This window comes from Empidonax traillii, unplaced genomic scaffold (assembly GCF_003031625.1).
Source record: "Empidonax traillii isolate 1590-97213 ecotype Southwest subspecies unplaced genomic scaffold, ASM303162v1 scaffold256:size688067, whole genome shotgun sequence".
NCBI lineage: Eukaryota > Metazoa > Chordata > Aves > Passeriformes > Tyrannidae > Empidonax > Empidonax traillii.
In genome coordinates this window covers 170,553-191,835 of record NW_020955449.1, presented here as the reverse complement: position 1 = coordinate 191,835, position 21,283 = coordinate 170,553, and the positions used below count along the sequence as shown (strand labels likewise).

The 21,283-nt window shown below is 40.9% G+C and overlaps 2 protein-coding genes across 9 annotated transcripts in view; one reads left to right on the top strand and one right to left on the bottom strand.

Moving 5' to 3' along the window:
• ARHGEF33 (Rho guanine nucleotide exchange factor 33) overlaps window positions 1-3,982 on the top strand; it is a 32,364-nt gene extending 28,382 nt beyond the window's left edge. For all 5 annotated transcript variants that reach the window (XM_027889247.1, XM_027889245.1, XM_027889243.1 and 2 more), the window contains one exon: window positions 910-3,982. In XM_027889247.1, the coding sequence (XP_027745048.1) occupies window positions 910-1,047 (138 nt within the window). In that variant the 3' untranslated portion in view covers window positions 1,048-3,982. The remainder of the gene's footprint in view (window positions 1-909) is intronic.
• Window positions 3,983-9,047: 5,065 nt separating this feature from the next.
• Window positions 9,048-21,283, bottom strand: part of SOS1 (SOS Ras/Rac guanine nucleotide exchange factor 1) — a 48,746-nt gene continuing 36,510 nt past the window's right edge. For all 4 annotated transcript variants that reach the window (XM_027889238.1, XM_027889241.1, XM_027889239.1 and 1 more), the window contains 12 exons: window positions 19,736-19,817; window positions 19,226-19,348; window positions 18,951-19,054; window positions 17,653-17,875; window positions 16,865-16,984; window positions 16,384-16,546; window positions 15,923-16,040; window positions 14,479-14,651; window positions 13,458-13,574; window positions 13,027-13,291; window positions 11,837-11,955; window positions 9,048-10,631 (listed from right to left, as the gene is read on the bottom strand). In XM_027889238.1, the coding sequence (XP_027745039.1) occupies window positions 10,128-10,631; window positions 11,837-11,955; window positions 13,027-13,291; window positions 13,458-13,574; window positions 14,479-14,651; window positions 15,923-16,040; window positions 16,384-16,546; window positions 16,865-16,984; window positions 17,653-17,875; window positions 18,951-19,054; window positions 19,226-19,348; window positions 19,736-19,817 (2,111 nt within the window). In that variant the 3' untranslated portion in view covers window positions 9,048-10,127. The remainder of the gene's footprint in view (window positions 10,632-11,836; window positions 11,956-13,026; window positions 13,292-13,457; window positions 13,575-14,478; window positions 14,652-15,922; window positions 16,041-16,383; window positions 16,547-16,864; window positions 16,985-17,652; window positions 17,876-18,950; window positions 19,055-19,225; window positions 19,349-19,735; window positions 19,818-21,283) is intronic.

The window sequence follows — 21,283 nt, the reverse complement described above, 5'->3', positions numbered from 1 at the left end:
TGTTAAAACCAGGCAAGATACAGATGAGGCTGTAGATGCGGATAATGATGGGAGGTAGGTTTCAACAGCCTGACTGAAAAGGCAGCAAGGAAACATCGAAAGAAAAGGAAAAAACCCAAACTTATTGAGTAAAGGAGGTGGTGGATGACTGAACAGAGGACACAAGGCAGACGGGATAAGCCAAGGGGACACAGGCCCCACAGAAACACGAGCTTGTGAACTCTTTGGCACTCACCTGCACAGAGCTATGGCCCACAGCAGGGTGCAGGTGTGGAGCTTGTCCAGAACTGCAGGACATGTTCTCCCTCACAGAGTAGAGGAGGTCACCATGGCAGTGGTGGGCAGAATTGGAGAAAAGGGTCTTGTCTAGAGTCTTGCTGAGAGGAGCTTGGCACTCTCCTGAAAGAGGGAGAGATCTTTTAGAAGCACATTCACCAGAAGCTTTGTGTGCTAATGAAGCCCTCTGCCCCACAGATATAAAACCATGCGGCAGCACAGCCAACAGAAGTCTTTTACACCATATCACAGCTTAAGAAGCCTGAAGCCTCCCAGCCCTAGGGGAGAAAGGAGAGGGTGGGAAGTTCTTCCAGCTGCCCAGGCCGGCTTCCTCCTTCACTGGCAAAAGGAGCTAGTAAGCTCTCCTTAAACAAAAAGCTTAGCAAGAAAGGCTCCAGTTCCCTCGAACAGAGCTTAATCTTCTACTCCGCTGTCACTGCCTCAGTCTCAGAGCCAGCAACAAGCTCTCTGCAGAGGTACTAGCGTTCCTGAGGCCCAAGTGACCTCTTGTTTCCCAGCCTTGCCAGCACCTCCTCACTCACCAGGTCCCTCCTAGCACAGAGAGAGAGAAAGAGAGAAGGGAACAAGAATGTGAGGTTGCAAATGCTGGTTAAATTGTCTTTTCCCTTTTAGGAGCTCCATGCAGAAGACAACACCAGGTTCTGCCAGAAGGATGACAATGAGCAAACATCCTTCAGCGACCACAACCCACGGCACGAGCCCAAAGGGGGTTTCCGGAGCTCCTTCCGCAAGCTCTTCAAAAAGAAATAAGCAGCCCTGAGAAAGGCAGGCCACAGCCTAAGCACAGCAGTGCTTCCCCAGGTCCCCGAGGGTGGAGACAGACAGCAAGGCCCCAAGAGTCCCCTGACTAACACAGAGGGTGGAGGGGTGGGGGAGAGGAGACTGTCACTACTGCCTTACAAACGCATCCTGCTCTTCCTAGCACAGGGCAGGGCCAGGCTTTGGGTTGCAGTGGAGCTCAACCAGCATGTCCAAACAGCACAGGAACTTGCTAGCTTTCATCCCTGCCTGACTTAACTTCCCTCAGTTTTGGAAAGCTTTGGCTGAATCCCACTATCTTCTCCTCCCCCTCAGCCCCCAAAACTGCTTGATTTGCCATACATCTTTGCTCTTCCAAGCTCACGTCAGGTCTTATTTGGGCTCACCCACAACAGAAGGGTTACCTTTGTAGCCCTGGGATCCTGGCCAGGAGTCTAAAATTCCCTTCTTTCCTCTACTTTCCCAAAAAATGCACCATCAAAGATGTCTTCCAGGAGGCCAGCTCACATTACCTGGGTGGTTTGAGAAGGTCTAAGAAGCATCAGCTAAAGCACTTGAGTATTGTACAGCTTAATCAGCAACATCCTTTCTTTTGGACTTGAATCATTCCCCAAAATCCTCCTTCACCTTTTATGTGGCACCGTGTTTACTGAATTGCCTCCTGCTGTATGAATCTCTGCTCCTGCTGTCAGAATTGCCCGTGTCTCCAGGCAGGTGATGCAAGCTGAGCCCAGGGACTGCCACAAGAGACAAAGACACCTCCACCTTATCCCCAGTGTGGATCAATGCAGACACTGACAGAGTCAACCAGTGTCCTGGCTCCTGGTCTGTAACACACCTGAAATACACTTTGCTAATAATTATTTGGCCTGATACCACCTTACAAGCCCCATCACGTGCAGCTTTGGAATGGTTCTTCCAGGTAAAAATTGAGGCACTAGGGGCAGAAAAGCCAATGGTGCACCATGTTCAAAGTCACAGGCTCTTCTTGTGCAAGGACAGAACAATAAGCATGCCACACACATGCCACCTTCCTCGCATTTGGACATGGAAAACCCTCCATAACTTTGATCTCTGCGGAAGACTGTAGCTTTTGTATGGAAACACAGCCCTCTGATGCAACACCCATGTCACACCACAGCAGCAAAGGCAGCACTGGTGCAGTGGTGTTACCAGTGGAGTACCACTGGTGAACTGTGGTGTTACCTGAAGCTGGGGCATTCTGAGGGCACTTTCAAGAGGAAATGTGGTTTTATTTCGTTTTGACAACCTTGGGACACTGGGTTTGTCTTAAAGGACAGCTTCACCTTAAGAGGTTGTGAACTGTCTCTGTGAGGCCAACAGCAAAGTCTTGGGGGAAATATGCAAGGCTGTGAGATTAGGGGCTTGAGAGTCCTGGCATCAGCACAAGGGTGACTGAATTTGGTGCCAAGAGAAGAGCACCTATCATGCTGCATGGCTCCCCTGGCAGTGGCAACAGCACAGGAAAGCCTCAGAGCAGGCTTGGATGCAGTGGCTAATACCCAACGCAGATGCAGGGTCTACACGCAGGTTCCACAGTGTCAACTGACCTGCATTTACCATCTGCTTTTCCTCTTCTGGTGGAAGCAAAGAGGTGTGTGTGAAAAGGGCTATTCACCTAAGACAGACATAATCCATCTTTTATTGCAATCAGAGTTTTCCCAACATTTCAAGAATGTGACCAAGAAAAACCCTGCAGATTAAAATGTTTTAGCTGGTGCCTGTCTCATAAATTTTACTGAAACCAAAATTCAGTTCTCCTCAATATGAAGAGGAAAGAAATACCATACTTTCCTCCTCTAGCTTTAGGAAACTACTCTGGGAAGACCTTTTTTTAATTTAAGGCTTTTAAGGGCAAAACCCCCCACCCTTCCACTCTTTCCCTCTCCCTCACATCCTCACTAAAGTACAATTCCCCAGCCCTTCCCAGTCAGGACTGCTCCATGCTGACCAGCCACTGAATCACAAGGACAGTTCCTAGGACCTGGCAGTTTTCAGTCAGACTGTGCAGGTCCAGGATACGTAAAAAGAGCCAGATACTTCTAACTGAGCATCAGCAAAGGCTGTTTGCTCTGCAAAAGAATCAGCCATAGACAGAACTATTTGTTTGTCCATGGAACCAGAGTTGTACAATTATGGACAAGTGTCCACTGTACTGCCCTGATGCTGTCAAGGGCTCTGGTCCTTGGTTTCTTTGGTCTCATATATGTAATGACACTTCTAGAACAAACCTGGTTTTCACACTTGCCAGGCAGATGCCAGGACAGAAAGAGGACAAAGGAAAAAACCTACCTGCTACCATCTCCTGGGTGAGGAAATCCTTCCAAAGTGGCAGACCCTTGCTTGTAAAATGCATGTGGATTTTAGCTTCTGTTTTAGTGATTTAAGGCACAGTCAAAATTGATGTTTTTTTCTTTCTGATTCTGTATGAGTGCTTACTTCCAGGCCTATATTTATCATTTGTGATGTCCTTGTACCTGCTCAGAATCTGCAAATGTAAATAATATGAATGAATGATGCTCACAGCCACACACAAACACACAACCTCTTGCAGGATCTATTCCAAATTCACCTTTAGTGGTACATGTGTGCTCTGGATTATTTTTCTTCCTGTGCCAAATAAATGTTGCTTTTAATTAACACTGTTGTTTCTTGCCCTGAATCAGCCAGAAGGCTGCATCCATTAAAAGAAACACTTGTTTCTCAAGTCCCTCTCTGAGGCAACATTACTTACAAAATCCTGTACTCCTACACACATAGTCATGCAAGAAGACTGTTTCCTACACATGGTTCTAAGACTCTTCTCCAGAACTCAGCTGAGTCACTCTCTAGGCTTCTGGTCAAGATCCTGTTGTTGGTGTAGCTGACTGTGACATTTCTTCATCCCCTTACTCCATCTCCTTTACTCCCTCCTGCTGCTTCTGTTGCAGACACATGAACTTTCAGAAAAACATCCTGTAAGTCTCCTCCAGTGCCATACACACCAACCTAACCATCCAACTCTGTAAGAGATCTTAGTATCTTCCTGTATATCGCAAACATCTGTCACAGACCAAGTTTTTTAAAAAAAATTTAATTCCAGTTCTGACTATTAATACTATCTTTCTTTTGTCACATTCTCAGCAGGGCCAAAACAATGACACCACAAACAGGGACAACTCACCCCAAATGCTTACACCTCCCCATGCCACACAGCACCTGCAGCATTCCTCCTGCTGCTCTGTAGCTCTCTGGAGTGTTTTGTCCTCCCAGAGGTTTGACTGTACAGTCAAAAGCAGTTTTACCCCTGTGAAAATCTGCTGGGGTCTTTGCTCCTCTCATATCAGCAGGCTGCTGGGGAACTGCCAGTGCCTTGGACAGTCCTGACAGGACATTCTGTCATCCTGACCGTGACTCTTCTAGATCACTTCTCCATGGCTACACTCCCTGCTGAAGTCAGCCACCCTAGACTCTCCGAGGATTATTCTGACTTTCAGCGCTGGTCAAATGTATCCTTTGACCACTTCATTCCTCTAAACCAGCATAACTAAGGCTGCTTCTAAGTTTATATAATTTAGGCTCTTTCTCCCACTTTTCTTCTCCAGAGCTGTAACGTATCCTGGCTTCCTCTACAGGTTCTTAAGAGTGCTTTCACCTCAGTACAAGTCATGTGCATATACAAGTACAAATATTCCTTGGTAAGGGCTACAACCACAACAGATTTCAAGGAATCTGGATGTTTTTTCCAAATTCCACATGAAGCTGTCAGGGCTCAGGTCTAAACGGAGGAGAAGCTGGGGCATGCATTGTACTGTCTTTGGCCACTGTTTGGTTTTGTGGGGTGGATTAGATGGAGGAAGTTTCTGTTCTACTTGTGAATGATTTTCATTTATTCACTCTGTTCTTTGAAAGTAGATGTTTCACATGTGGCCAGATACAAGATATTAAACATGATGTCCCTTTATTTGCTGTGATCTGATTCAACAAGGAGATGAGATGTAGGCTCTTACAGGAAATCACCTCCCTAAAAAATTCATACAGTAAAAGTCAAGAGACAGTATTTACCCATAGAGTACAAATCCTCTGACACAGTAAAGTTGTAACAGAAAGCCACTGAGCTGGAGGAACATCTACAATGAATAACCCTGGGGCAGAGAACAACGCAGAAGATGCTATTTTATGTCTCCTGCTGTATGTACACATTCCTTGTCTTCGACTTCATATGGCCCCTCTGCTTACAAACTGCCGCGTTTTTTTAGCATTTTACCATCCTGAGCAAAACCTACCCCTGTAGCAGACTCTCAACTGTCTTTACTGGGTTACTTAAAGCACCCAGTATTTCAGCCTAAGGAAGCCAGTCTCAGACTACAAGGACTGTCAGTGTATTTTACATAATCTAAGTGTACACTTCTGAGATACACAGATCATCAGATACACCAGATTATTGCTTCTTTTTCTCTCTTTTTTTCTTTTGTTTATTTGGGTGCGCTTTTTTCTTTTTTTTTTCCTTTTTTTTTTTTTTTTTTAAAAGCTGGCTGACAAAACTTTTAACATTTACTCATTTTGGTAAGCAACCATGGCATCAGATGAAGGCAAATGGAACAAACTTATTGAAACCTAAGATTTGTTCTTCTCAGAAACAAAAAAAGGCTCTTTACTTTGTTTCCCTTATAATGCACTATTTTCCACTGAATGCAAAAGGCAAATTTGCTCAGAGCTGATAGAAAAATGCATTTAAGGGTAGTTTGGATTTTTTAATAGAAAACAAAGAATGGAATTTACAAAGTTAAAATCACTTTTCACATCTCTGTTGGGCCACAGGTTTCTTTCCTGAAGAAAGGCTTCACCTATGCATCATCCAGGTTTAGAAATGACAATTTAACAATTTTTTTCCATGAAGCACAATAATCTACTACTTTTAACAGTGGTCCCTCCAGTGATATTAAGAAGCTTGAATCAGGCCAATTAAACAGAAAATCTAATTTAAAATACACTCAAAAGAAAAATCATTAAATATCCCACAATGTATATCTAAGAGTTGAAGGATCTAAATCCAGTGTATTAGCATGCTCTAACTGAGACAGACCTCTCTCTCCCTGATTTAAGAGAGGCATATCAGAGAAACAGGTTAGTCCACACTGGAAATGGCTTCTTGAAGATAGAGCACTCAAATGCTTCCATGGCATCAACCCTGAAGCAGGACAATGTTCTCCATTAGCAGATAGTTATAGACGAATTCAGTGCTGAATGCCATGACTACAGCATGTACCTTGGGGTCAACAAGGCAGCACAACAGTTGACCTTCCATTAGAGCACACTGAACAGAAGCAAATGCATGGCACTTGCAAAATCACCACAGAATCACAACAGGCTGGGTTGGAAGGGACCTTTAAAGGCCATCTAGTCCAAATCCCTTGCAATGACCAGGGACATCTTCAGCTAGAGCTGGCTGCTCAGAGCCCTGTCCATTCTGACCTTGAATGTTGCCCGAGATGGGGCATCCACCACCTCTCTGGGCAGCCTGTGCCAGTGGTTCACCACACTCATTGTAAAAACCTCCTTCCTTATATTTTGTCTGAATCTACCCTCTTTTAGTTCAAAACCATTACTCTGTCCTACTACAAGAGGCCCTATTAAAAAGTTCGTCCCTATCTTTCTTATAAGCCCCCTTTAAATACTGAAAGATCAAAATAAGGTCTCCCCAGTGCCTTCTCCAGACTGAACAACCTCAGCTCTCTCAGCCTTTCCTCATAGGAGAGGTGTTCCAGCCCTCTGATCAACTTGGTGTCCCTCCTCCAGACCCGCTACAGGGATCGATATCCTTCCTATGCCGAGGACCCCAGAGACAGATGCAGTGCTCCAAGTAGGGTCTCACCAGAGCGAAGCAGAGAGGTAGAATCATCTTCTCAACCTGCTGACCACACTGCTTTGGATACAGCCAGGATACCTTTGGCTTTCTGGGCTGTGACTGCACATTGCCGGGTCACGTTGAGCGTCTTGACAACCAACACTCCCAAGTCCTTCTCCCCAGCGCTGATTCCAGTCTCTTCCATCTCCCACTGTACTGAAACCAGTGGTTACCCCAGCCCAGGTGAAGGACCTTGCACCTGGAATCCTAGAACTTATAAATTCCCATAGGGCTTTTCTAAGCTAAGACACAACCATAACACTCTGAAAGGCAATGAACAAACCCAGGTTATGCTCCGCTGTTGCACTAGACTATATATAACATAGAAACTTGGAGGTGAAACAGCACAAATATATACAAATAACACTATAAAGTTCTGCTGACCATTATAATGGTCTGGCTACAGAGTTTGTAATTGTTGAGGCTGAGTTTTAGCCATATATCAGCCCTCTAGAGTAATACAGCAACACTCCTAGCCTCCACACAAGCATGTTTCATTGTCCAAGCCATACGAGATCATTCTAGGCCACACCAGATCATCCAGGGTCATTTTACCAAGAAGACAAGATAGCATCATTAAAATGATTTAATTTTCTACGTGAAAAGTGTTGTCACTAATTCAACTACAGTCCAAATAAGAAGTCATTCCAGACTAGAGATTATTAACACAAAGCTGTCATTACATAAACCAGTGGCTTAGCAGTTGTACTCAAAACTCCTGTTCTAAATGCAACAGGTTTGATTCCCACCCTGTTTTTCCTATTTGCAGCTGAGTCAAACACCATGGTTTGTGCACTGTAGGACTGACCCACTCTGCTGAGATCCAACCAATGCTTACGTTAGGCTCTTGCCATTTTCTCCTCTTGTCTGAGTATCTCAACAGTAAAAGTCCTTTTATCCTCAACCACAAATATGAAACAGCATTCCCCATTTCACAAAGGACATTTACTGGCATTTAAGAAATCTGATTGGCAGGACCCATGTGAGGTCTAACTGAGCAACCTAACCAATGGGTCATTCCTTCAGCCTGGTCTGCCTGGGCTGCACAAGAGCAGACAAGAATGTGCCAAAGAAAAAATACAGATCAGAAAGTCTACATTTAAGGAGTTTTCTTGATGAGTTGATACTTTAGATAATGTTGACAACAGTATGTTTATCATGGTGTTTATATCCAAAGAACTGATAACCTAAACTATACCTCCCATGGTTGGAGAGTTTTTACTAAGCTCTCATATAATGTTCTCCTCTGAAGCCAAGGTTCTGAGATCTTTGCTTTTTCTTCTTTTGCCAGAAAAAAAGTTTCAAAACAACATTGGTAAAGACACCAAAGAAAGAATAGAACTGACGGTTTCGAGATTTGACTATGGCGAAAACTGTCATTCCTGTCGAAATCAGAATGCTTTCTGAAATGTTATGACCACACTAAAGGATCAAAGGGCCCTCATCATTGGCATCGCTGAAAGCATTAAAAAAGGTGATTTCCATCATCATTCAATTAATACCGCCTTTAACTGACACAGCTTTCCAGGACAATGAAATGTGTTTTTCTTCCAAAGAGGAAATGTGAGAGAATTTTACTTTGTCCCATGAGTCATATTAACTGAAGAGGAGATACTTTATGCTTCACATACTTACTGTAGAGGAGATTACGGAGCTTCTTTTCTTCAATAACTGTCACCCATTACTGTCCCAGTACTGTCTGGAGTTGAAGAGCAGCACATATGTTTATGGATAATCTATGCCAAAATACTTAAAACATACATGTTCTGTCATGTGTATACTGGACAGAGAAAGCTACTGTAAAGATTATTATAAGTTTGATTTTTTTCCAATATGTGTCATACAGGAGGTGTGTGAGACATTTTATAAGGTATAATAATTCTGTTTGGGAGTAACCCAGTTTCTCAAACATTACTTAATTATTATTTAGTAACATGCCAAAACCAACCTTTCTTTGGACTTATTACTAAAGTACACACATTGAACTAGAAAAAATACGTACCACAACAAGGGCTTTTATCTGCCTCAGTGCTTAACTGAAAAACTAAGTTGAGCATTTGTCCATGTAATAATTTAACGTATGTCAGCCAAACATATCTTTATTTCAATTAAATTAAAAACAATCTGCAAGTATATTTATGCAACATTCACTATATACACACGATTTATGCAACTGCAAGGCAATTCTATGTATGCTGATTAATCTATTGTTAGTAAAACATGACAACAGCTATGGAAGTTGACAAGTGACTGTTTTCATGGCATGACGGAAAAAGAATAGCTACTAGCCATGAAATGGATTATCAGTAAACCTTAAAAAGAACATGACATAAGCTAGCAGAGATTAACAGTCTTCTAAATGTAGTAGTATATTTGCTTCAGATGATAGTGCTGCTTTTAAAAAAAAGTTTGCTGCCACCTTAATGATGTAAGACTTTCATCTGCTCTATCTAAAGAAAGCAATAATTAGACATTATGCTTCCTGGCAAAAATTTATTTTTGAACTGGCACCACAGTATTTCAGAAAATAATAATAAAGTACCTCTTTGGTGAAGCCTAGGTACCCCCTACTACTCGTTGTAACAACTTGTAAACAGAACCGCAATACAGTGCTTTGCCTTAATTCTAGCTCGGTTAGGTACCACAGATCTTCCTCACAGTCCTTCTCACAACTTTAGGAAGGTATTTTAAAGCAGGGAGTAAGTAAAGCAAAGGAAAATTAAGAAGGATATAAAGTTCCCTGTTTGAGATTTAAAAAAAGTGCATAATGTTTTCATTCCAAAAACTGTGCCACTGTATGGTACTGATGGATACAAGACTGTTTTCCTTCCTGTACTGGACATTATTGATCATTACACAAACACAGTCTCCGCTCATTGGCCAAAGAAGTCTCTCAAGCCTGTTTTCTGGTACAATCAGTTGTCCAATTACTTTTAGAACAATGTCCTGCATACTTAAACGAGAACAGCAAGTTAACCAGGTTTTCCACTAGAAAGTCTGATTTTGCAATTCCATTTCTGTACACCACTTTTTCCAATGTATTGGAGAGTCTTTAGTGTTTGGCATACACATCCCAACTCCTTGACACCACCAGGTTCAGTGCATCCATTGCCAGCAACAGACATAGCACCAGGAAAACGCAACTCCCAGCGCGAGGGATAGTTCAGGAAGAGTGGGCGTTCTCCAGCAATGGTGGTCCATCCCGATGCATTGATGGGTGTGTGTGCTCCCTTTTGTAAGTTTTTGGAGGAAGCTTTGGGATATGTTGAGAAGTGCTTTGTCGTGGAGGAACGGGTGGTCCAGCAACAGAAGGGAGGTCCACATCCTGTGGTATCAAAGGTGGTGATGGAAGATGCCTCCGTGCTACATGTGGAGAAGGTGTCTGAGGGGGAGGGGAAGTAAACGGAGATGGACTGTTTGGGAAAAAGGTGTTACCAAGTTCGCTTTTTCTCCCCAGTGGCGGAGGTTGGAGGTGTAGTGGTGAGCTAGAGAAAACATCTGGAGTTCGCACAGGTTCTCGTGGCGGTAACTCAGGAGGGTTTACAGTGGTAACACTAGAGTCAGAGATGCAGGTCCGATCAGGCACTGAGTACCTTGGTGAGTACACTTTAGAGGTTGGTTGCCTAGGAGGGATGGCTGGTGGGTTGTCCAGGTTTGCAGAAGTAATCTGAGATACACAAACATTTCATTCAATAAAATTCCAGAGTGGCAGCAAAGAACAGGACCCTGCTTTGACACAGAAGCAGAGCTCCCACACTGCAGATTGCTCTTAGCAAGGGCGCATCGATACATGAGTTAACAGCCAAGGATGGAAGGAATGAAGATGCACATAGAGGGACAAAAGCAAGGCAAAGAATGGTCAAAGCAACAATTTCCATGCTAATTCCATGTCTGCTTCCTGGGGAGGTGTGGGTATCTTCCACCACCTCTCCAGCAACATGCACTTGGGGTTGGTAAACACACCAGATATTTCTTCAAGAAAATGAGGAAAGGGGAGAAGCTGATAATGCTGAAGAGGGAAAGAATAAACTATGCTAAGAAGATGGAATTAAGTAGTCAGAATTATGGAAGTAAACAGTTCCCAAGCTGCAGACCACAGAGATAGAGTAACTGGTCCTCAACAACCCCATCAACTTTGATTAAAACATGATGTGTTAAATTCTGCTGACTGACTGCACAGTCACCTGTAGCCTGAAAACTTGCTGAAGAGCTATATGCAAGCCCTCTTCAAAGACATACGTGTTCTGAAATAATTTTGAGTGGGATTTTCAAATCTGCAGTCACAAAGTAGCTCACACTGAAATTGGGAGAAATTTCACACTGCAACAAAGTCTGGATCAGACTCCAACCGCCAGACAAATGCAAAAGGAAAATGTAGCAATGGCTTAAGGAGGCAGGCAGAGAGGATGGGTAAATATGAAGGGAAAGCAAGGCACTTGAGCACCGCAGCATATGGGTCAAATATTCTGAAGAAACTTTTCAGAGGACTGAATTTCCATTATTACTGTTTTTATCAGTTCTTTATCCCAATTCATACATCCTAAAACGATAATCTGGAACAATTATCGCAGACAGAAACAGATGGAAACATCTGCCTGAAGCCTTAAGTTCTCACAGGCAATGTAAGGGCCTGAGCATAGCACATCGGTAGATGAGACATTTCTAACCCTAAATTTAGGTCCCATCTGTTTTCATCTGTTTGGGATCAAGAAATAATGAGGCAGAGCTGTGAAGGCTTGAAATACATGGCTGCTTATTCTTTCACATACAGTTCTTCAAAAACAAATGTATATCTACCTTCAAGAGTTACTTCCTATCACACCCTGCCCTCTGCTCCCAGAACACAAATAACCTTTTTTTCTCTGTACTTACTTTTGAGGGGGAGGATTCAGCTGGGGCAGATTCTGGTCTTCTTCGTGGAGGAACTGGAGGAGGGACAGGAGCATCATCTGAATTTTTGGTAAAGTTTATGGATGACACAGAAGCAGATCCTAGTGTGCATAAAAAAAAATGTTGACAGTGATCAACTTTTGTTTGACTCAATATATTTTCTCTATTGCTGCCAATAAAGGTGTCATAAATAATAGAGCATTTGCACATAAAAAGCATCACAAATCAAGGTAGTGTTAAATAAAGACAATGAAACAAGCCTTTAACTTGCAGCTTCCAGACAAACTGCTTTTGTGAGCTGCAAACATCTCTGTGGCCATCGGTTCCTGAACATTCTTAAGTAATCCTCGAGACCAAAACCACACCACAAACTTGTTCTTATACCACAACAGCACTAAAACAACATCCTGAACCTGCAGTCAATGAGCCAACCCAGCAACGAAGAAACTCTTCTAAAGAGGTATTCCAGAGACCTGGCTTGGAACTCAACAATGCCACTGCTCCGCTAAGCAACTTCTGCTTTTAGCAAGTCATTTCACCTCCTTGTGGCAACCAGCTGACCTTTGGAAGTCCTCATACATGAAAGGAGGCAATATCCGTTATTAATTACTGGGAGCACACCACAAAATATGAGCTTCCTTGTATGTCAGTGGAGACAGAAGAAAAACAGGTGTGGATAGGTCCTGATGGATTTAAAGCAAAGAAATACTTATTTTTAAGTTCTGCAGGAAAGCCATCCATGTACACTGAAACCAATTTGGAATGGCAGACAGCAGACTAAGGCACCCACAAAACATTCATTTTTTACTCTCATTGATCACCATCAGATACTCACCAAATATATTCAACCCATATATATTTGGCAGCAAATCCCACAAGTGCGAGACATATTATAGGCACTAGAGATATACCTCTGCCTTCTGTTTTGATAGTTCCTCCAAAGCCTTGTAATAGTCTCTATCTAACACACCTAATTCTGTTCAGTTTCTCTCTTTATAATAAAAACTTACTAAAGAAAAAAGGGAAAAAAAACCACTGAAAGTTCTTGCGGCTGCAAGGAGACAAAAGCGACTACTTCTACAATCGCTTTAGAAGACTAAACATGGTTTCACCTGTCTAACATCACAAAATCTAACGGGTACATTCTTGGTGGACTGTCTATTAGCACCTACTTGTATGAAAGGGACTCGAAGGATCAGAGTCAAACACACTGCAGGCGTCTGTGGTGCTTGAAGTGGCAGAAGCAGGGGGAGGGGTCAGAGGTGTTCGGGGAGAGTTTGGTGCAGATGCTGTAGCTTCAGTCTCGCTCTCTGGGATGCGGCTGTAACTAATTTTCCTCGGCTCCTGCTGCAGGGGTGTAGGATGTCTCATGGTACCTGGCCTTGGATTAGAAGGACGAACACCTGGGGACTTGAGAGGATAGCTGTATTTTTTGGGCTGAAACGATAAAAAAAAGATAGTATCAAACAAAATCAAAAGGCCACGAGATCACCTAAATGTAGCTTTGTATTCATGAAGTCATAGCTCTGAAATGACTTCTGTTACCTGTGAAAGACAATTGTAAGCACTTTTTGAAAAAAATTTACAAAAATTGAATACTAACAAATCTTGGAGGAGGCTTGACATTTCTTGGCTCTATCTCTAGTGACTTGTTGAACAGATAATCTGTAAATTCCGTCTCCATGCTGTTTCCCATTGGATTCAGGTTTTCGAAAAATCTCTGAAATACAAGAAGGTAGAAAACTTGTCAGCTTAGAAAACTGCTGCTTAGTACTGTTTGTTTCTACTAATCCCAACTGTTCAGGAGAAGAGAGAAAATGCTGGAGTCAGAAGGAACAGCAGACTTATAAGTTATTAAATCTATTTGCTGCCAGCCCTTTGCTGGGCATTGCTACCGCTGTGCTTGGCCTGAAAACCAGTTGTGCAACTACCCTAAATACTTTCTGCAGTGCAAAATCAGACGAAGTTAGCTCAAACACCTTCAGAAGAAGCTGCATGTAGCCTGTCGTCACACTGATGCAGGGAAGACTGCTCTCACGATGCAGTCGAAGCCTGAGGAGAACAAATAACAGAAGGAAATCTTGCAGAATCTCTTAAGATAGCCTGTCCTATGACTCTCTGAAAGTATGTAGCTCAAAAGATAGTTAAAAAAAAGAAAGAAAGGAAAGCAAACAGAGAGGATGCGGCCTAGAGAACACCTCAGACCAAGGAGAACAAGCACCAGGAGAAATAAAAATGTGAGTATCACCACCATCAATGCATGATGCAAATACAGCACTATCAGGTAAATCTGGAAACACAAAGGCAGTGTAACACAGGAGGAAAAGACAACTGGGATCACTGGATAAATAATTTTAACTGAGTAAAGGACAGCGAGAATCCATTAGTTTCAGTTCCTGTTTAACACTGATCAATAAAATCTACCAATGTCCCAGTAGCTGAGAAAAAAATGAAACAAACCCCACCAAACTGCAAGCATTGAGCTTTCTGCCCTTTCTTACGGTGAGACCCAAGAGAAGTTTTATGATAGGCCTTCTGCTCATCTCTGATTCAGTCAGCTTGAATCTATGTGAATTCAGTCTATCCCTAGGGTCTGTCAGCTGACAGAAAATCGTGCTACTTACCCTGATGTCAAATTCCACTCTTAAACAATATGGCTGGTTCTGGTACTGCTGTATCTCTCCTGTTATTTCAGCTACCTTTCTTCTCTTGCTGAAGTTTATAAGTTCTTTCCCATGTCGCTTCAGAAATTCAGGATTGCCTTCTTCTGTTTTCAAAATGTTAGTTAAGTAAATCCCTAAAGAGCACACAGAAGAGGTTCTCAATAAGTACAAAACAAGGAGAAAGTCACAACTGGAATACAAAGAACTCTTATGGAATTTAAATAGTGCACTCTAATTATTTCAAAACCTTCACTGTTAGTGTCAATAAGAGAATCCCACCTCAATTTCAAGTAAGGGCAACAATTTACATATTTTAACATGCCTTTTCCAAAAAGTTGCCTTTTTTTCAATGAAGTCCCTAAGTCTATGCATCTTTCTATTGTTAAGGAAGCTGACACAACTGAACACTACTAGCACTTTGCACTAAAAGGGTACACTGAACACAAGTGCTCTCAATGGCTCTACTCCACTAGACACCCCAACTAAACTCCAAAAAATTATTTTCAGGTTTTATCCTGGCTTCATATTTGTACCGAATCATTTGAAGATCTGAAAGAAAAAAGTGCTCTCAACTCCACAGATAATGTATCTGGAACCGTAATTATGATTCTTCCAAGTATAACCTGACAGAACTAACTGAAGCTATTCACATCTGATCCTGCTAACCTCTCAGGCAGGGCAGAAGGTTTCTCAGTTGATCTTATCTTTCTCTGTAGAGCTCTGGAGTATATCTTTCCCCAATTGGTAAAAGGCCACAAGAGCCATCAACACTTTTTTTCTTTCAGTTTTGGCCTGAAGCTTATGCTGGACAAGTGCAATGTCCAGACTTGGAACTGACCTGCAGCAAATATTTAAGTAACTTGATCAAGAACACAAATGCCATGTGCTTAACATCACAATTTGCTAAATGTCAGCAATCTACTTCAAAGAAGAACTGCTAAATCTGATGATAAAGAGGAGGCTTTCTTCCAAAACTCTGCTTTTACAGAAATAAGACTTTTTAGTAGAAATAAAACTCTAGCTTTATTTCTTGAAGCTCTGGATGGCGGTCCTTCTTTCTCTACTAGTCAATGGCAATAATATTTCTAATGCAACTGCCATCTATTTAAGGCATTTCTGGTCGTTTCAAACCAAATTCTAAGTAAAGATGAGTAAATATGTAAATAAGATATTGCAGACATAGTTTGCTGCAGATATTTTTATATGCAGATAACATCTGCAACTAATAGTCACTTCAATTTTTCTTTCCAATATATGCAATTAAAGTCTGGGCACCTGAAATTCCAACCCACCTGTCCTGTTAAAACTGATTTCTCACTATTGTTCATACTCTGTTTAGTACCTTAACTCAATACTTTCCAAATGTTTAAGCATGATATAGCTCATTCAAACCAAACATACTTACCAAAAAAAGGCACACAAGGAGGGTTAATGGACCTGAGTTTTGCCAAATATTTCTTATAATGATCCTCACTCAGCTCATAAGCTTCTTCTAAAATCTTCTTCTGGCGACTTGGAATTTGCTTAAACAAGAGATTAAAAACAGGTTGTTTGGAAAGGCAGGGTAGAGGTGTAGCCCAGCAACGACACCGAGACTAATGGTCTCCCACAGATACTTAAATCAGAGACCATGAGGGCAGTGCCCCACCATCCTGAGAAGCCTCTCTTAAGCAAGGATGGATTTGTTGCTTCTGTAACCAAGAAAAAAACCCACTTTGTTACACCCTGATTGATTAATTTCTTGGGGGATTTACTTTCCTTGCTCCTTCTTTGAAGTACGTGCTTACTGAAAAGACAGGTTTTCAGTGTAGCTAAGGTACACTGCATTACACTTCCATACCAAAAATGGAAAACATTTCACTGTACCTCAAATGTGTGATCCAACCTATACACTGCTGCGGAGTTCATAGCACTGACAATCTCAAGGACACCATTAAAGTTGTTTAGCTCTTGAAAAACTTGCAGGATCTCAATTATCCGGCTCACCACAATCACTCTTTCCTCTAGGTTTTCTGTTTCTACAATGCATCTAAATAGACAAGAACATTTGATTTTGTATTAAAGCATTGACGAGTTTTCCAAAATCAAATATTAAGTCATAACACAAACAAATATGAGTTTATCAAATTAATGGAGAAAGTTCTGAACATGTTCAGAGGCTTGAAAATATTCTAAGAATAAAAAGCTGAGATCATTATGCTAAAATTCTCGCAGGGACCAGTATTAGCATCTAAACACAGCATCAAAACAGGAGTTCTCCCAAAACAGGATTTTTCACAGTTATCCTTGTGAATGGACTGTAAATGTCCAGATATGGAGTAGGTGCAGATTCAGGAAAGTCACTTACTTTTCAAACCACAAAGTAAGGTTAGTTGTATGTCTTATCATTTTGAGAAGGTTGGGAGAATTAATTTCTTTATCTTCCTTTGTCCACACACTTCCAACAAGTTCTGATGGTTGCACAGCTCTAGAAAAGGAGACGCATTATCAAAAAATGTAAAATTAAAATACTTAAAAGCAGGAAAGAAGACATTATCTTCCCAAGCCCTCCTTATTTTCACTGAATTTGGAATTCACATTTAGAAATAAATTTTAAAGGTATCACTTCTCTTTTATAATGTTAGGCTCCCCTCATGACTAAATGACTGATATTTCTACACTTCTTTTTCAGACAGTATTTCTTAATCTATGAGACTCCCAACCACCTCTAAATGAAGAATGAGCCTCTCTCTCGTTCACTATAATAAAATGTGAGCTTCCAATGCCTAAACAACCTCTCACAGACAGCTGATGAGAAATGACATAGTTTCTGAAGCAGATTATGGACTAAGATATGAAAAACCCTGATATAATAATTGTTCGTACTTCTCAAAGGTTGATCAACTCAAAAAAATATGAAGAGAAAGCTGGAGCACAATACAATTAACAGTATGCAACAGTCACATGTACTGCATGTTAACCTGGGGAGGATAAAACAAACACTATACTTTAGAGGGTTTTTTCTGCAAATATAGTAATTAATATACAGCACTGGTAGAGTTCCTTGACCCACCGTGGGGCTTCACCCCCAGAAACAATTTCCCGCCAGAGAACATTTTGATTTGTGTCGCGTGTCCTTCAGTGGAGGAAAGTTACCTGTAAAAATCTGACTCAAGTAAAGTGAGCTGCCGAGCAATTTCTATGGGATGCAGAGTGAGCAAGTCAAAAGTCTCGGTGTGTCCTGGTTTGCTTATGTGCCATTCAATTGCTGGAGGTGGGCTCTCAAAAGTGATGTTGTGACTCGGCCCGATGGCTTGCGCCTGCTTTTTCCGGTTGATTATCTTTGTGATCGATTCAACCCATTTCTTCATGGCTTTGCCTGGCACACAGAGAAAATTGCTATTTAGTTACTCTCAATACTGTTTTTCCTAAGAGGTCAGTAAAATTCAGAAATCTTTGGATTTAAACCCAAGACTACTAAATTACAGCAACCACATATTCTTTAGAAGTCGAGTTCTCACACAAGTCTGAAAGTATTCAGAGACACAAAAAATTCCTCAACAGTCAATGCTGAACACAAGTTTGCCAAGCATAAATCAGAACACCCAAACTAGGCTCCTGCTCTGATTTAGATGCTTTCCTTTCTTTTCTGAGTTTAGAGGAACTAACTTCTTTCACCCAAAATGCACTTCTGCAAACACATTGAACTTTACACTTCAGGCAGAAGTGCAGGTCCAAAACCACAGAAAAATCAAAACAACAAACAGGGAGAAGCTTCTCCCTGTACTGTATTTACCATCAAAGTTCAGAATAAAATCAAAAAGCCAAATGTCTTTTTAACTCTACACCATAACAATTTCATGCACAAGTCCATTGAAAATTTATCAGTAGCCACCACTAAACTAGCTGGCTCATTCTCCCCTCTTTTTAACTGCTAAATAACCATTAAATACTTCTCTGACTGCTACTGTATCTGTCTTGGTTTTATCTAAAAAGAAACAAGAAAAATCTGTAAAATCACAACTGCAAAGTGTCCTACAGTTCTAATATGCACTGTGAAATAGCTGGAAACCCTTGTTTCAAAGAAACAGTGGTTTTCACCATCAAACTTTTATAAAAATTACCCCTGTGTAAAGTTTAAGATGACAATTAAAGCAATCATTCTGTCCTGATCATTACTCAGTTCTTATTACTTTGCATTATTTCAGTCCCTTTACAACAAAATCAGTGCTTCTTTACATAAATAACAATTGTTATTCTGAACAGAGGCCAGATTTTGAATAATAGTGTGTGTGTGTGGGGAAAATGATGAAAGTTTATTTTATGCTGTTTATGAAGTATTTAATAAGCAGTCCTGTTTTTATCTGATTAGTGAAAGGAAAAATTATTCCATTCCTTCCTTTTAAAAAGGGATGCTTTATGATAAATGCCAGCATTTAAGAAACTGTAAGTACCTCTCACTGTCCCAATGAATTCCTCCAAACGTTTCAGAAGATCAGCATCTCGTTCAAAGTCATAGAAGTGGTGTTCTACCCAGTGTCGACACACATTTAATACCCTGCAAAAGTAAAGAGTAACTAAACACTCTTACAATCCAGTCTACCTTCCCCATCAAAGAATTTACAAGAAAGGCTGCCGGTATGACCACGACCCAGCGCATCCAAAAGGTGGTACTTCAGCAGACTTAAAGGAATTCGGTTTGGCTCCCAAGGATGCGATCAATCCTCACCGTAGCTGCACAGGTTGAATGTACTCCTTCCTAAATCTTTTCAGCTCTGCACTGAGAGGCTGGTCTCCGTTCTCCATCGCAATACGGTCGGCTTCCGTTGGCTCAGGCTCTGGGATTTCAAACCTAGCACAGAAGACGGGTGTAAGCACGAGGCTCCTGTGACACTGATCTTGGTCACAGCATGCAGGAATTAAAGGCAGCTTGAAATTCAGATGATTTTCTCGTGTCTTTGTAAGTACATAGGAAAATTTGTTAAATTCAATACCAGTACACATTTCAAAGACAAACCCATGGGATGCTGAAGTTACTGGAGCTACCTAAACAATAATAAAGCTTCAGGATATAAACTTGTACATTTTACTGGCAATCCTTGAATTTGACAACTTTTTAAAAAGCATTGGAAGTGAATCAAAACCAACTGCAACGCCAGAATCTTACAAACTCCAAGTAAAAAAAAAAAAAAAATTAATTTTTCACTTCATAAGAACAGTATTTTTAACAGTGTCATACCTTTCTATTAGCAAACTCAGCAACTCTTGAGGTCTACAGAAGGATCTATATGTTGTGAGAAAAGTCCGAACAAAGTTGGGATCTAAGACAAAGAATAATTTTACACTTATGTCAGCAATTACCTTATTTTTTTCCTTTAAAATAACTGTAACTATCCTTCAAAATTAAGGATGCCACCCTATCAATTTACTAAGAAGATGATGTAAACTTAAATGGCTTTGGTAACAATTCAGAACCTCTTAAAATAGCAATTTAAAGCAGAATTCAAAACCAAGGTTTTTTCTGTTGAAAGTTCAGAACAGCGACTTCCCCCCCCTCTTCAGCTATTAAAAGACAGGATTCTTTTCCAATTACTTCAAAAATAATAAATAGAGGATTTTATTTATGAGCCATCTAGTCAACAACTTCAATTTTGACAATGATTGGGACAAGATATCTGAAAAAACACAGCCAGTAACTTTGCATTGGGTATAAATGGCCTATTCTAGAGGAGAATGTTTTCCCTGAACTGGCACAACTGGTCATGGTTAAGGCAGACTAGACAATTTTTTCAGCTACTGTGAGAGCAATACTTTGAGCTTATATTTCACTTCAAGAAAATGACCCAATTTCATTTAAATTGACTAATTACTTATCAATTAATTTAAAATACGAAAATGTTTTTTAAAAACAAGCAAGTGTTCAAAACACGCAACCAAAGTGTCTCCCATAATTACAGGAGCAAAACCATTTGTTTTCAAGTATGAGGAAATGCAGTGACAGCACACTGGCACTGCACAGAGCTATCTCGAAACAAGGTTAACACTCTTATCACTGAACAAAATTAATGAGCGGACTGCAGCGGTTTTGCATATTAAATCCAAATTCAGATTTTAAAACGTAAACCCAACTGGTAATTGTTCTAACATAGAGTGGCTGAAGAGGAGCACAGAGGATTTGAAGCAGGAGTTCCAATAGGTTTTAACATAGGAAAAAAAAGATGGTTTTATTTGACCTAATGCTGTATTAGATTTGTTTCTTGGAATATGGGTTTTAAGAGCTGGTTTAAAATCCTCCTTAACTTTTTACCAGCATCTTGTCCATTTGAACAAACATTCTGTTCTTACTAGATCCTACTAAGTTCTTCATTTAAGCAACAGTTTACTGTGATGTGTTGCACAGGTTAACTGTGTATCGTGTGACACAGCATCTCCACGCATATTTGTTATATGATAATTCCCATTTCGTAAACAATTGGCTATTCTTTACCCATCTCCTCCATTACTCCATTTTCCAAATCATAACCCCTCTCCCATCACTCTTGGAAACTGTACCTTACAAAATTATTTTCAAAGGTAAAACCTCAATACTTTTTGCACAGAAAATGTCATCTGTGTCCCCATCATCCTCACTGTGAAAATATACAATTTTTGTTGTATTAAAGAAGTGGAGCAACTCATGCTTTTGCAGCTTGCATTCCGTACATAGCATCTACCCTAAAAAGATTTTGTCTACATGAAAAAGAAACCCTCCATAGCAATTAACATTTTCAGATCACTGCAAGCTCTG